The 13757-nt window shown below is 38.9% G+C and overlaps 1 protein-coding gene across 1 annotated transcript in view; it reads right to left on the bottom strand.

The window, feature by feature from the left end:
- The window catches only part of PHKA1 (phosphorylase kinase regulatory subunit alpha 1), a gene marked incomplete at its 5' end in the record, with an annotated part of 130784 nt that overhangs the window by 43851 nt on the left and 73176 nt on the right, over positions 1-13757 (bottom strand). The window contains 4 exons of the mRNA XM_039219858.1: positions 5277-5416; positions 6017-6108; positions 7618-7794; positions 10390-10556. Of these exons, the coding sequence (XP_039075789.1) occupies positions 5277-5416; positions 6017-6108; positions 7618-7794; positions 10390-10556 (576 nt within the window). The remainder of the gene's footprint in view (positions 1-5276; positions 5417-6016; positions 6109-7617; positions 7795-10389; positions 10557-13757) is intronic.

The raw sequence follows: 13757 nt of genomic DNA, 5'->3' as shown, positions 1-13757 counted from the left end.
CTTTTCATAAATGGCTTTTATGCTGTTTAAGTAAGTTCCTTCTATCTCTACTTTCTCGAGGTTTTTTTAAATAAGAAGGGATGCTGTGTTTTGTCAAATGCTTTTTCTGCATCTAATGACAGAATCATAAAGTTTTTATCTTTTCTTTTGTTAATGTGATTTATCACATTGATTTGTGAATATTGAATGAGCCCTGTAACCCAGGAATGAATCCCAATTGATTATGGTGGATAATTCGTTTTATATGCTGTTGAATTCAATTTGCAATTATCTTCTTGAGAATTTTTGCATCCGTATTCATCAAGGATATTGGTCTGTAGTTCTCTCTTTTTCCTGGGTCTCTGTCTGGCTTGGGAATCAAAGTGATGCTGGCTTTGTAGAATTAGTCTGGAAGTTTACCTTGGATTTCTTTTCCTTTTGGAATAGCTTGAGAAGAATGGGTATTAATTCTGTTTTAAATGTCTGGTAGAATTCCCCAGGGAAGCCATCTGGCCCAGGGCTCTTATTTGTTGGGAGATTTTTGATCACTAATTCAATTTCTTCACTAGTTATGGGTCTGTTTAGATTTTCTATCTCTCCCCATGTGAATTTTGGTCGTAAGTGTGTGTTTAGGAATTTGTCCATTTCTTCTAGTTTGTCCAGTTTGTTGGCATATAATTTTTCATAGTATTCACTGATAATTGTTTGTGTTTCTGAGGGATTGGTTGTAATAAGTCCATTTTCATTCATGATTTTGTCTATTTGGGTGCTCTCTCTTTTCTTCTTGATAAGCCTGGCTAGAGGTTTTCAATTTTGTTTATTTTTTCAAAAAACCAACTCTTGGTTTCATTGATCTGCTCAAATTTTTAAAAATTCTATATTATTTATTTCTGCTCTGATCTTTTATTTCTTTTCTTCTGCTGGGTTTTGGGTGTTCTTGTTGCTCTGCTTCTAGTTCCTTTAGGTGTGCTGTTAGATTTTGTATTTGTGCTTTTTCTAGTTTCTTGAAATAGGCCTGGAGTGCAATGTACTTTCCTCTTAGGACTGTGTTTGCTGCATCCCAAAGAGTTTGGATTATTTTATTTTAATTTTCAACAACCCTATATTTTTAAATTTCTTCTCTAATTGCCTGGTTGGCCCATTCATTCTTTAGTAAGCTGTTCTTTAACCTCTATGTTTTCAGAGGTTTTCCAGACTTTTTACTGTGATTGATTTCAAGTTACATAGCATTGTGATCTGAGAGTGTGCATGGTATGATCTCAATTCTTTTATATTTATTGAAGGCTGTTTTGTGACCCAGTATGTGATCAATCTTGGAGAATGTGCCATGCACACTTGAGAAGAAAGTGAATTCCATGGCCTCAGGATGTAGAGTTCTAAATATATCTGTCAGATCCATCTGGTCTAATGTGTCCTTCAAGTCCATTGTTTCTTTAGTGATTTTCTGTCTAGTTGATCTATCCATTGCTGTAAGTGGAGTATTAGTGTTCCCTGAAATTAGCATATTCTTATCAATATGACTGTTGATGTTTGTGATTAATTGTTTTATGTATTTGGGTGCTCCCGAATTTGTGCATACACACTTATAATTATCTATGCTTCTCGGTCTTTCGGTCTTTTGGCTAAGATCAAGTGTATAATTGTTAACTCTTCCTAATGGATAGATCCAGTAATTATATAATGCCCTTCTTCATCTCTTATTACTGCCTTAACTTTAAAGTCCAGTTTGTCCAATATAAGTAAGGATACTCCAGCTTTCTTTTGACTTCCAGTAGCATGATAGATATTTTTCCATCCCCTTACTTTCAATCTGAAGGTGTCCTCAGGTCTAAAATGAGTCTCTTGCAGACAGCAAATAGGTGGATCTTGTTTTTTTGTTTTTATCCATTCTGCTACCCTATACCTTTTGATTGGGGCATTTAGTCCATTTACATTCAGTGTTATTATTGAAATATATGGGTTTAGAGTCACTGTGTTCTCTGTAGGATTCATGCTTGTAATGGTGTCTCTGGTACCCCCTGTTCCTTGCAACATTTCCCTCATAGAGTCTCCTTAGGATTTCTTGTAGGGCTAATTTAGTGGTGATGAATTCCTTCAATTTTTTTTGTTTGGGAAAACCTTTATCTCTCCTTTTATTCTGAATGACAGGTTTGCTGGATAATAGATTCTTGGCTGCATATTTTTCCTGTTCATCACATTAAAGATTTCCTGCCATTCCTTTCTGGCCTGCCAAGTTTCAGTAGATAGGTCTGTCACCACTCTGACAGGTTTCCCTTTATGTTCAGGTTCTTTGATCCCTAGCTGCTTTCAGAATTCTCTCTTTGCCCTTATATTTTGCCACTTTTACTATGATATGATCGATTCAAGTTATGTCTGAGGGGAGTTCTCTGTGCCTCTTGGATTTCAATGTCTGTTTCCTTCCCCAGATTGGGGATGTTTTTTGTTATAATTTGTTCTAGTACCCCTTCATTTCCTTTTTCTCTTTCTTCTTCTTCTAGAATTCCTATGATATGGATATTGTTCCATTTGATTGCATCACTCAGTTCTTGAATTCTCCTTTTGTGTTCCTGGATAAGTTTATCTCTCTTTTCTTTAGCTTCTTCTTTTTCTATATTTGTGTCTTCTAATCAACGTATTCTCCTCTCTGTCTCTTCCATCCGTGCATTGGCTGCCTCCATTTTATTATGCACCTTGTTTACAGCATTTTTTAATTCATCACAAGTATTTTTAAGGTCCATAGTCTTTGTAGCAATAGAGTCTCTGGTGTTTTCCATGCATTTTTTCAAGCCCAGCGATTAATTTTATGACAATTGTTCTAATTTTTGGTCAGTTATGTTGCTTATATCTGTTTTGAGTAATTCTTTAGCTATCACTTCTTCTTGGAATTTCTTTAGAGGAGAGTTCTGTTTCATCATTTTGGCTAGCTTTCTGTCTCCTGTAAGTTTTAAAGGCTTGTTATGTGCTCTGCACCTGTGAGTACTGCTATATTAAAGGAGGCTCACAGAGAGGCAAACCATGAGAGACTCTTGAATGCTGACAAAAACTGAGGACTGATGGATCTGGGGGGGAGGGGGGAGGGGTATGGAGGAGGACACTTGTGGGGATGAGCACTGAGTGTTATGTGGAAACTAATTTGACAATAAACTATTTAAAAAAAAAAAAGGAGGCTCACAGACTGTCCATGATCTGTCCATTCAGGAAGTGTTCTATAATGGTGTCCTTTGGTCTCTGTTGTTGAGATTTTGGTTATTTTATTTCCCTACTTACAGTGATATTTGGGACTCTCCACCATGTGTACTTTGGCTTGTTTCCTGAGGTAGCCCTGAGGCTGTCTCCTTAGTAGACTTGGTCTGTTTTCCTCCCAGACTCTTGCAGTTCAGAGTCTTTTGGCTTCAGCCCTTTTTTGTTTGAGAGATGCATGCAGGAAGTACAGAACTCCCTATTTCTCCATCATGTTGCCGTGGTACTAACGATTTATTTATAATTGTTTAGGGTGGATGACAGGTCCCTTAGTATTCATTATACCATTCTGTCTTTTTTATATAAATTTGGACATTTGTATAATTGAAGGTAAAACAGGGGGGCACCTGGGTGGCTCAGTTGGTTAAACGTCTGACTTCAGCTCAGGTCATGAGCTCACAGTTCTTGAATTCAAGCCCCACATCAGGCTGTCTGCTGTCAGCACAGAGCCCGCTTCAGATCCTCTGTCTCACTCTCTCTCTCTTTGTGCCCTTCCCCCTGCACATGCATGCTCTCTCTTTCTCTCAAAAATAAAAACTTTAAAAAATTTAAAAATAACTAGAATTCAATTTTTTAAAAGAGAAGTAAAATTGAATAAATAAGGAAAGTAAAACAGAAAAGTTACTCTCCCTCCTCTCTGGAGGCTGGGCTGCAGGAGACCAAGATGAAAACAGGAAGGGGCATCTGGGTGGCTAGTTGGTTAAGTGTCTGACCAGCTCAGATCATGATCTCATGGTTCATGAGTTTGAGTCCCACATCGGGCTCTGTGCTAAATGCTTGCTCAGAGCCTGGAGCCTGCTTCGGATTCTGTGTCTCCTTCTTTCTCTGCCCCTCCCCCACTCATGCTCAGTCCCACTCTGTCTCTCAAAAATAAATAAATGTAATTTAAAAAAATATGAAATCAGGAAGACTTGTTAGAAAGCTATAGTAATAGTCCTGGTGAGAGAAAAAGACCCGAGTGAAGGCTCCAATATGAGAAATGCAGAAGATAAATATTTAGAAGTAAAACTGAATAGACTTGGTGATTAACTGGTTATGAGGAGAAGCTTGCTGAGTAGGTAGGCATTGGATCCAACAACAAGGATGTAGAATTTCAGAATATGACTCTATTTTTAATGATTGACTGCCTGACCACTTTCAAGTCCTCTTTCTCTTCCAGTCTACATCTGGGCAAGGTGCCAGGAAAATCCGAGTGTTCCCTCCCTTGGTGCTGGTGAGAACCTTTATCCCAGCCTCACCTTTGGATCATAATAAAGCCCCAATACCCCAATTCAGCCTCCTTTCCCTACTCACTTAAAGGTGTGTTTTTTTTTTTTTTTTTTTTTTTTTTTTTTTTTTTTTTTTTTTTTTTTTTTTTTTTTTTTTTTTTTACCAACTTGAATCTGTTCCATTTTCCCCAGAAGTCTCATTATGTGAGTAATGAACATGTTACAGCCTTTTGGTAAATGTGTGGCATCATCAGTCTCAATATCCAAACCAGATTTGGGGGGGGAGTCCATCCTGCCCCTTCAGGTTGATGACTACATGAATAAATGAGGAAGTTCAGGTTATGTTTGGTAGCAGAGGGGGAACTGAGGGACAGGAATGAGCTCCATTTGGGCATACTGTGGGGTACCTACATATAATGTACCTAGCAAGGTTCTGGACAAATAGCAGACACTCAGAAATGCTAGCTTATTTTTTCTGTGAGCCTCTATCTTCTTACTTCTTTTGAGTTTAGAATTTATTTAACTGTGGATTTTTACCAAATTACAGAGGCTTAAAATATCCTTAATAATGATAATAATAGTTGCCAGTTATTGGTCACCTGCTCTACGGCAGGCATTGTATTAGAGACTTTGCAGATACTATATCTTGTTTAATCTTTACAACAGCTCTTTGAGGTAGATGTAATCCCACTTTTATAAATGAGGACAACTGAGGCTTTGAAGTAACACAGTAGGTAGGTGCAAAATTAAAATCCGGGTCAATGAGACTGCAAAACTGTGCTGTATTTACTATGTTATACATCCTCTCTACATGAACATTAAAGTAGATTGATAATATCTATCACTTACTTCATAGTATACAGCATGCAAAGGATGTCAGCTTGCTCCTGTAAGCTGGAGGTTTCCTTCAACTGTAAAACGAGTGCTTTGAAGTCCACCTCCCCAGATTGGTCTCTAGGAAGGTGTATTTCTACACGAACAGAGGGAACCTTTAGTTCGAGAAAGGACAGAAAAACTTAAGTCCACAAGTGTTCAACTTAAATAATGCCCTAGAGTGTCGATCTGATCACCTCTAAACCTTTTCCATAGGAATTCCTTACATTTTGATAGAAAGTAAAACAAAAGCAATGAAATCTTCAACACGAATGATATAGCAATTTCGTTTTCTTAGAGCCTGGCTAGGAAACTCTTGTTCATTTTTATTTATATTTTAATGTTTATTTATTTTTGAAAGAGAGAGAGAGAGAGAGAGGATGCGAGTAGGGGAGGGGCAGAGAGAGAGGGAGACATAGAATCCAAAGCAGGCTCCAGGCTCTGAGCTATCAGCACAAAGCCAGAGGTGGGGCTTGAACTCATGAACTACGAGATCACGACATGAGCCGAAGTCAGATGCTTAACTGACTGAGCCACCCAGGCACCCCAAAGCTTGCTTATTTTAAAAGCGACCTAAAAAGGAGTATATCTTCACCAGGGTAGCATTTTGCCTACCACCAGTTATTAGCAGAAACCATAAGGGGTAGTTCTGTTATTTGTCATACAAATGGCAGTTTTGCAAAGAGCTGACAGAAATACCTCATATGCAAGTTTACCTGGTCCTCTCGTGGGCAATGAGGAGAGTCAAGTAAGCTCAATGAAGGCCGGGAAGCCTGAAATATCTTTGTAGGAAGATACATGTGAACATCTGCAAGAGGTTGACATTTATGGGAAAGGTTAGATAACTTAGGAGACTAGAAAACAATTCACAGTTGCCCTCAAAATCAAGTTACATAGGAGTTGTTCTTTATAGAACAAGAGTGAGAAATTTATCCTTTCTCACTAATATCAAAGAAAAGAAATATGAATATCAGATAAAGATTGTTCAATCAACCATATTTTCCATGGAATGCCTAGAATTGTAGCATTAAATGGACATTTAAGATATTCAATTCTATGAATGTAATCCATACCAAAATGGTTCTATCACTGACACTTTGATCAAATACCATATATAACAGAAAGAACCCAGTGCTATTTTCTATTTTCTGGACTATCCTGGGAAAATACCTGGCTGTCAGCAGTTGAATTTCCTTGAGCATTGGGAAACGGATGTTTAACCCTATGTAGGGAATAAAAAAAATGTAGTGGCTGACCTACTTTGAGATATTCCTAATATTTTAATTTATAGTCCAAATACTTACCATAACCTCAAAGGAGAGCTATCTTGTCACTTTCACCATTTTACAGGTATAGAAAGAGAGATACAGAGCTCAAATAACTGTTCAAGCAAGTAAGTAGCAGAGCTGGGAATTAAGCTCAAGTTTCCTGGTTCACAATCTAGAAGTAGAACTTAGGAGAGTTGATCTCTTCACATGAACCCTTGGTCAAAGAAGCATACTCAAAGGGTATGCTAAGCTTTTCCCTCTTCTGATTGTTAAATGATTCATGTTTAATATCTTTGGTTAGTAATAGTCAATAAGGTTTTAGACAGCAAAAACATGCACCTCAATAATTCTCATCATCTGTAAAATGTTACCATTTAAGTCCTTTTGGTGTGGCCAAGGAGCCCTTCTGTCCCTTCAGATGCAGCTACCACAGAGACACTGAGTACTATTAGGAACCATGACTCCTCCTAGCAATGGGTGATTGGCGACATGCTTCACTGCACATATTGGAGGTAGTGGTCATGGGGAGGACAATGACAGTGTTGAATAAGGAGTACTGCAGTTGAGAAACAAACACAACTCTTACGCTGTTGGAACAACTGACTGTAAATGTCACAGCTGACGTAAGGGAACTAGATACAGCTTACTTAAGGGCATATATCTCCCTCTCCATTTCCAGGTTATCTTGTAATCCTCGTAGAGCTTTCTCTTTAAATAAAAGTGCTCCCAAAGGAGTAGCTTTTCAAAGGAAAAAAGTCTTTTCATCACTTTAATACTGATGTTAAAATTCTCCAAGTCTCCTGTTCTGCCTCTTCTCACTATGTAATGGTTAAACCAGACCACACAGCACCATCAATGGCAAAACTATACGCAATTTACTAAATTTACAAATATTTTAGTGTCTAATATGTTCCGTCTGTCTAAAATGCTGGGGATAAAGCAGTGAACAAAACAGAGTTCCTGCTTGCACTGCTAATAAACTCCCCGCCCCAATCCTGGGCTTCACGTCAATCCTGTGCCTGACTCCAGTGAGTCATGGCATTACTCACTCTGTACATGCAGCTCCTTGGCCTTGGTCACCAAGGACATTAAATCGCAGGTTGTTTGCACAGCAGCTCGGAGCCGATCTAGCCCTCCCTTCTGTGAGGTGAGAGCTAGTTTAGGATGGGGAGCAGTGTGCGCCAAAAGGTGATCTAAATAGTGAGCAACTTCATCACCACAGCGAGCTGCAAGGTTAGTGGGGGTAGGGGGAAGAGAAAAAAAATGAACATTTTAGTTACTTCACAATCTACCCTACCAACCAGAATGATTGGCTCCTGTGCCCATAACACAGCATCAGAAGTAGGTTGTTTTAGATCATGGCAGGGGCGGGGGTGGGGGGGAAGCTTGTGGTCATTTTACAATCTCATAGCTTTACCATTTAGAAACTATGGCCATTTACCGGGACCCACCTGTTCTTCAACTTTGCTTAGACAATATTAGGACCTCTGAAAGCAGTATTAGCTTTTTTAAGGACAGGTGGAGCAAGGATTTCATAATCCTTGTGTTCACACGTATATGTCAACATGATGGTAGTGGGATGGTAGTGGTGGTGGAAGAGGAGCAGAATGGGGGCCCTTGGAGTCTCACTGGTGTGAGGAAACTTTTGTGAAAAAAAGCAAAAATCTTCCACTAGACACCGAGCCTCACTGAAAACAGACAAATTCCATAAGTGGCAGCAAAATTTGCTAAGGGAAAAACAATTTCCATGTGGTACTGGTGTCAAAAGGACTACTGGCCACATATTGGTCCTTTTAGTCACCATATTCATATATTCACCAAATATTTCTTGCCTACTCAGTACTAGGTGGTATACTAGCTGCCGAGGTTTCAGTGGTGAAGGAGGCAGATACGGTCCCTATCCTCTTGGGCTCTCTTTCTCCCACTCACCTCCTATAACATTATTCCTAACTATGGATAATGAAAACAAAACACATACACAGACCTCATGGATCCTAACGTTTCAGACTTCGCATGAATATTCACAACATTTATAGTAGGAAAAGCACAGTATTTGGATTCATACTAAAATCTGCTAGGTCAGTTATTCATCATCTGGTTTTTGAGCATCTTCAGTGATCTCCCCAGATGTTTTTCTGTATTATGATGTGATCAATGAAAAATAGCAAAGCTGTAAAAATGGAACTCATTTCAGTGACATCCTAATGACAAATATTATATAACCTTGAATACGATATAGATACTTGAGTGGAGGATTATGTAGAATATGGAGGGAAGTGTTCTTGACATGGAAGAGCTGCCAAGTGATAAACACGATAAACTTTGTGAGACCACCTATGAGTAAATCCAGAGAGGACAAAGTGACTTAGAATGCACAATATCAAATTTAGTAATATATATATCATTAAAAAGTTGTGTTTTAGAAAGTAATCTAAGAGAATGAGTGCTAGAGATGAAAGTCCCAACTACCCATAGAATAGCAAACAACCTCAATATATGATTATTCTTGTCTGGTTTTCAAAGTATTTGTTTATGCCAAGATAGATATCATGACTTTGGTAATTATTAATAACAGGAAATAACCTTGTATTAATGTATTTTTCTAAGGAAGAAATTCACACTATTTTAGATCTTACAAAAACAAATGCAGAGTGAATTCAATGGTACTTAGGTGAGTAAATGTTGAGCCCAAACAAGAAATCATCCTGACTGCTGATGTGTTGCGTATGTTGGTCTATTGCATATGAGATAATGTTTTCAACCTCACTAAGGAAAGCCAATTTATTATTTTCTTTTCTCTAACACACCACTCTTAGAATAAAGAAACTGGATGCCTTAAGATACAGGCTAACAGTCAAAGATACAGACAATGAAAGCAGGCAAACCATATTTTAGATAGAAGAACAATTTGCTCCTATTGGCCCTTCTCTCTTTGGGATTCAAACAATGTAATTCTGGCCCCGCCTAGGTTAGCATTTTAACACGTTAGGGTGTTTCTCAGCTATTTTAAATATATGCCACCATGATGTTTTCTCACTATAGCATCTTTGTATTCCTAACAGCCAGTCAGATTTGTTGTGCTTTATTTGTCTAGTTTGTAATATGAAAGCAATAGGCACACTGAATAGGTTTTTTTTTCAAGCTATGCAGACCTCCCCAGAGATTCTGTGCCCCAATAACATTATACATAAAAAGTACTCTGAGATTCTTAGTTTTATGCTTTTAAGTATCAAAAAGCAGTACTGTATAGGGGCGCCTGGGTGGCTTAGTCGGTTAAGCGTCCGACTTTCGCTTAGGTCATGATCTCACGGTTCGTGGGTTCGAGCCCCGCGTCGGGCTCTGTGCTGACTGCCAGCTCAGAGTCTGGAGCCTGTTTCAGAGTCTGTGACTCCCTCTCTCTCTGACCCTCCCCTGCTCACGCTGTCTCTCTCGCTCTCTCTCTCATAGAAATAATAAAAATAAAACATTAAAAAAAAGCAGTACTGTATAATTATCCTTATATATGCTTAATTAAATACCTCTCACTCACCACTGTTTCCTTTCATTTTGAAATCACCAGCCATTTTTTATACCCAGGAGAAAAGTCTTCCCTAACCTTAGTAAGAGATAGTCAAAATCCATTCTCCATAATCACCACAGGGATATTAGACCAGGAACCAAAGGTAAGTAGAAGGATAAAGAGTGAAGCCAAACAGAAGTAGAAACCTAGGTGTATTAAATAGGTGTGAGGCTGCTGGTAGTGAGAAATATTAAGGAGGATGCTCAACAATACTTTGTATTCTTGGCCCAGCAAGGCCACTGCCTTTATGAAGCTTCCTTACCATTATTAGTTGAACCGTAGCCATTCATCCAGTCACCAGGTTCCAGCTCATTATAGTTATCGTCATAATCTTCACTGTACAGCTTACCCTCAGGTCCAGGATCCATGAAGCTCAAATGTGTGCAGCAAGATGTTGTCAAAAACTCTGACAATTTACCTGTTTGAATCCTGATAATTACAGGGCAAACAGAAAACAGAAAACCAGAGGAAATCCTTTTAAAACAACACATTTCAGTTTAAAAAAAAAAAAAAGGCTACCTAGACTGTTTGGTTGGAGGACTCATAATGTTTATATAATAGTATAAATTTTGTCAATATGAAATTTCATAGCACTCCTAGGCATGGTGTAGTGTCGGTTAGGGTACTGTGTTAATAAAGACTACAGTTATGGGTTCACAATCTATCAGCAGATCAGTTTGTTCTCTTTCACTGCCATATACTATGCTGCTAATGATGTCAAGTATCTGGCCAAAATTTCTATTGGCTACAGAGAATCTGGGACAGAATGAAGAGAAATCATCATAAATCTATCGCATCATTAAAAAAAAAAGGATTCAAAGATCATTTAAATTTTTTTTAATTTTAATTTTTTATTTTCCTTAGTATGTTTTTTTAAACTTTAAATTCAAGTTAGTTGACATACAGTGTAGTCTTGTCTTCAGGAGTAGAAGCCAGTGATTCATCTCTTACATATAACATCCAGTGCTCATCCCAAAAAGTGCCCTCCAGCCATTTAGCCATTAATGCCCATCAGCCATTTAGACCACACCCCCTCTTTCCCTCCAGCAACCCTGTTTGTTCTCTATATTTAAGAGTCTCTTATGGTTTGCCTCCCTCTTATTATCTTATCTTGCTTTTCCTTCCCTTCCCCTATGATCATCTGTTGTGTTTTCCAAATTCCACATATGAGTGAAATCATAGGATCCGTCTTTCTCTGACTGACTTATTTTGCTTAGCATAATACATTCTAGAGAGATCAAAGATCATTAAATTTTTAAATGTTTCTTTTTTAATTTTTTTATGTTTTATTTATTTCTGAGAGGGAGAGAGAGAAACAGCATGAACAGGGGAGGGTCAGAGAGAGAGGGAGACACAGAATCCGAAACAGGCTCCAGGCTCTGAGCTAGCTGTCAGCACAGAGGCCAGTGTGGGGCTCGAACCCATGAACCGTGAGATCATGACCTGAGCTGAAGTCGGACGCTTAACTGACTGAGCCACCCAAGTGCCCCCAAATGTTTCTTTATTTAGTTTTGAGACAGGGAGAAAGCTGGAAAGGGGCAGAGAGTGTGGGAGAAAGAAACCCCAACTACGCTCCACACTGTCAGTAGAGACCTGATGCGGGGCTTGAACTCACAAACCATGAGATTATGACCTGAGCCAAAACCAAGGGTCAGATGCTCAACCAATTGAGCCACCCAAGTACCCCTAAAGATCATTTTGAAAATCAAAGAGGGTATTTGAAAATTTTATGAATTATGGAGAATTGTAGGCCATATCCTCCCCTGTCTACAAAACCAATTGCAAAACCTGAAGGGAAAGTCATTAGTACTGATTTTCTAAAAAACACAGCTTGGGACCACCTGGGGCTGCCACCAACAACCTGTACGTATTCCAGGACAAAATCAACTGAGGAAGCTAGTGTAAGGACTGATTCTGGTTGTTTTTTCAGAGAAAGGATGTTATCTTTTCACTGAAGAGCAGTGACGCATTTTCCTCTTCCCTTCACAGACTGGAGAGGCTGGCCTTCTGCCTTCAGTGAAGTGAGTCACATTGCTGCTCAAGTGAAAAACCCACTCAAAGCAGAATTGATGGACAGTGCTCAATAAAGGCCATTACTCAAAACAGATGTAAAAAAAGAAAAAAAAAAGCCAGTTTGACGGGGCTCCCAATGGCCAGACCTTGGATAATTTGAACACCGAAACAAGCAATGACAGGAATGGAGCATGGCATATTGAATAATATCAGAATTAATGAATCTATGCTGACACTAAAATGACAAAATAAAAGGGGATAAGGGGAAGCTCTTTTTAAAATTTCATCGGAAAAAATTTTTTTTGAAAGAGTGAGAGAGTGTGTGCACACACGCATGAGCAGAAGAGGAGCAGAGGGAGAGGGAGAGAGCTTAGCATGGAGCCTGACACGGGGCTCGATCCCATGACTCTGGGATTATGACCTGAGCCAAAATCAAGAGTTGGTCGCTTAACCAACTGAGTCATCCTGGCACCGCAGAAAGCTCTTTTATAATTTTTAATTTTTAAATGTTTATTTATTTTGAGACAGAGAGAGAGAGAGAGCGCACAAGGGTGGGGAGGTGCAGAAAGAGAGGGAGACACAATTTGAAGCAGGCTTCAGGCTCTGAGCTGTCAGCACAGAGCCGGATGTGGGGCTCGAACTCACAGACCATGAGATCATAACCTGAGCTTCTGAGTCAGAAGATTTACCAACTGAGCCACCCAGGCACCCCAAGAAAGCTCTTTATTTAAACAGAAGGATTCTAATTAATAAATATGCACAGAATGATAGAAACACAGAATCATCACTTTAAAACCCGACTAGTAGTGACTGATTCAGCAATGTAAGATAAGAGTGTTTGGTTAAAGACTGTCATAGAAAGGATAGGAGAAACTTAGCAGATAATGCTTTAACCAAATTAAAAGACATTCTGCAATATAAACTGACCTTCTGTCTTTAAAATTGTGTTGAAACTGTCATGAAATATCCACAAAAGGCTGGGGAATTATTCTAGATTAAAAGACATCAAGGAGATATAATAACTAAATGCCAATATGTGATCTTTGATTGCATCCTAGAGCGGGGGAAAAAAGCTATGGGAAAAAAACATTATTAGGACAATTGGGTAATTTTGAATATGGATGCTATATTAGGCAAGAGTACTGTATCAATATTAAATTTTGTGAAGTGTGATGATTATATATCAGCCATGTGTGAGAAAACCCTTGTTCTTTTTTTTTTTTTTTTTTTACAAATAGTTTATTGTCAAGTTGGTTTCCATATAACACCCAGTGCTCATCTCCACAAGTGCCCTCCTCCATGCCCATCTCCCCCCTCCCCCCAACATCCATCAGTCCTGTTTGTTTCTCAGCATTTAAGAGTCTCTCATGGTTTGCCTCTCTCCCTTTCCCCCACCATTTCCCCCCTTCTTCTCCCCCATGGTCCTCAGTTAAGTTCCTCCTAATCCTCCTATACGTGCAAACATGTGATATTTGTCCTTCTCTGCCTGACTTACTTCGCTCAGCATAACACCCTCAAGGTCCATCCATGTTGCTACACATGGCCAGATTTCATTCTTTCTCATTGCCATGTAGTATTCCATGGTATAGATAAACCACATCTTCTTGATCCATTCGT

The sequence above is a fragment of the Hyaena hyaena genome, unplaced genomic scaffold (genome assembly GCF_003009895.1).
Source record: "Hyaena hyaena isolate Hyena2069 unplaced genomic scaffold, ASM300989v1 scaffold_844, whole genome shotgun sequence".
Lineage (NCBI taxonomy): Eukaryota > Metazoa > Chordata > Mammalia > Carnivora > Hyaenidae > Hyaena > Hyaena hyaena.
Note: the sequence above shows the minus strand (reverse complement) of the source record. Positions and strands in the feature narration are given on the sequence as shown.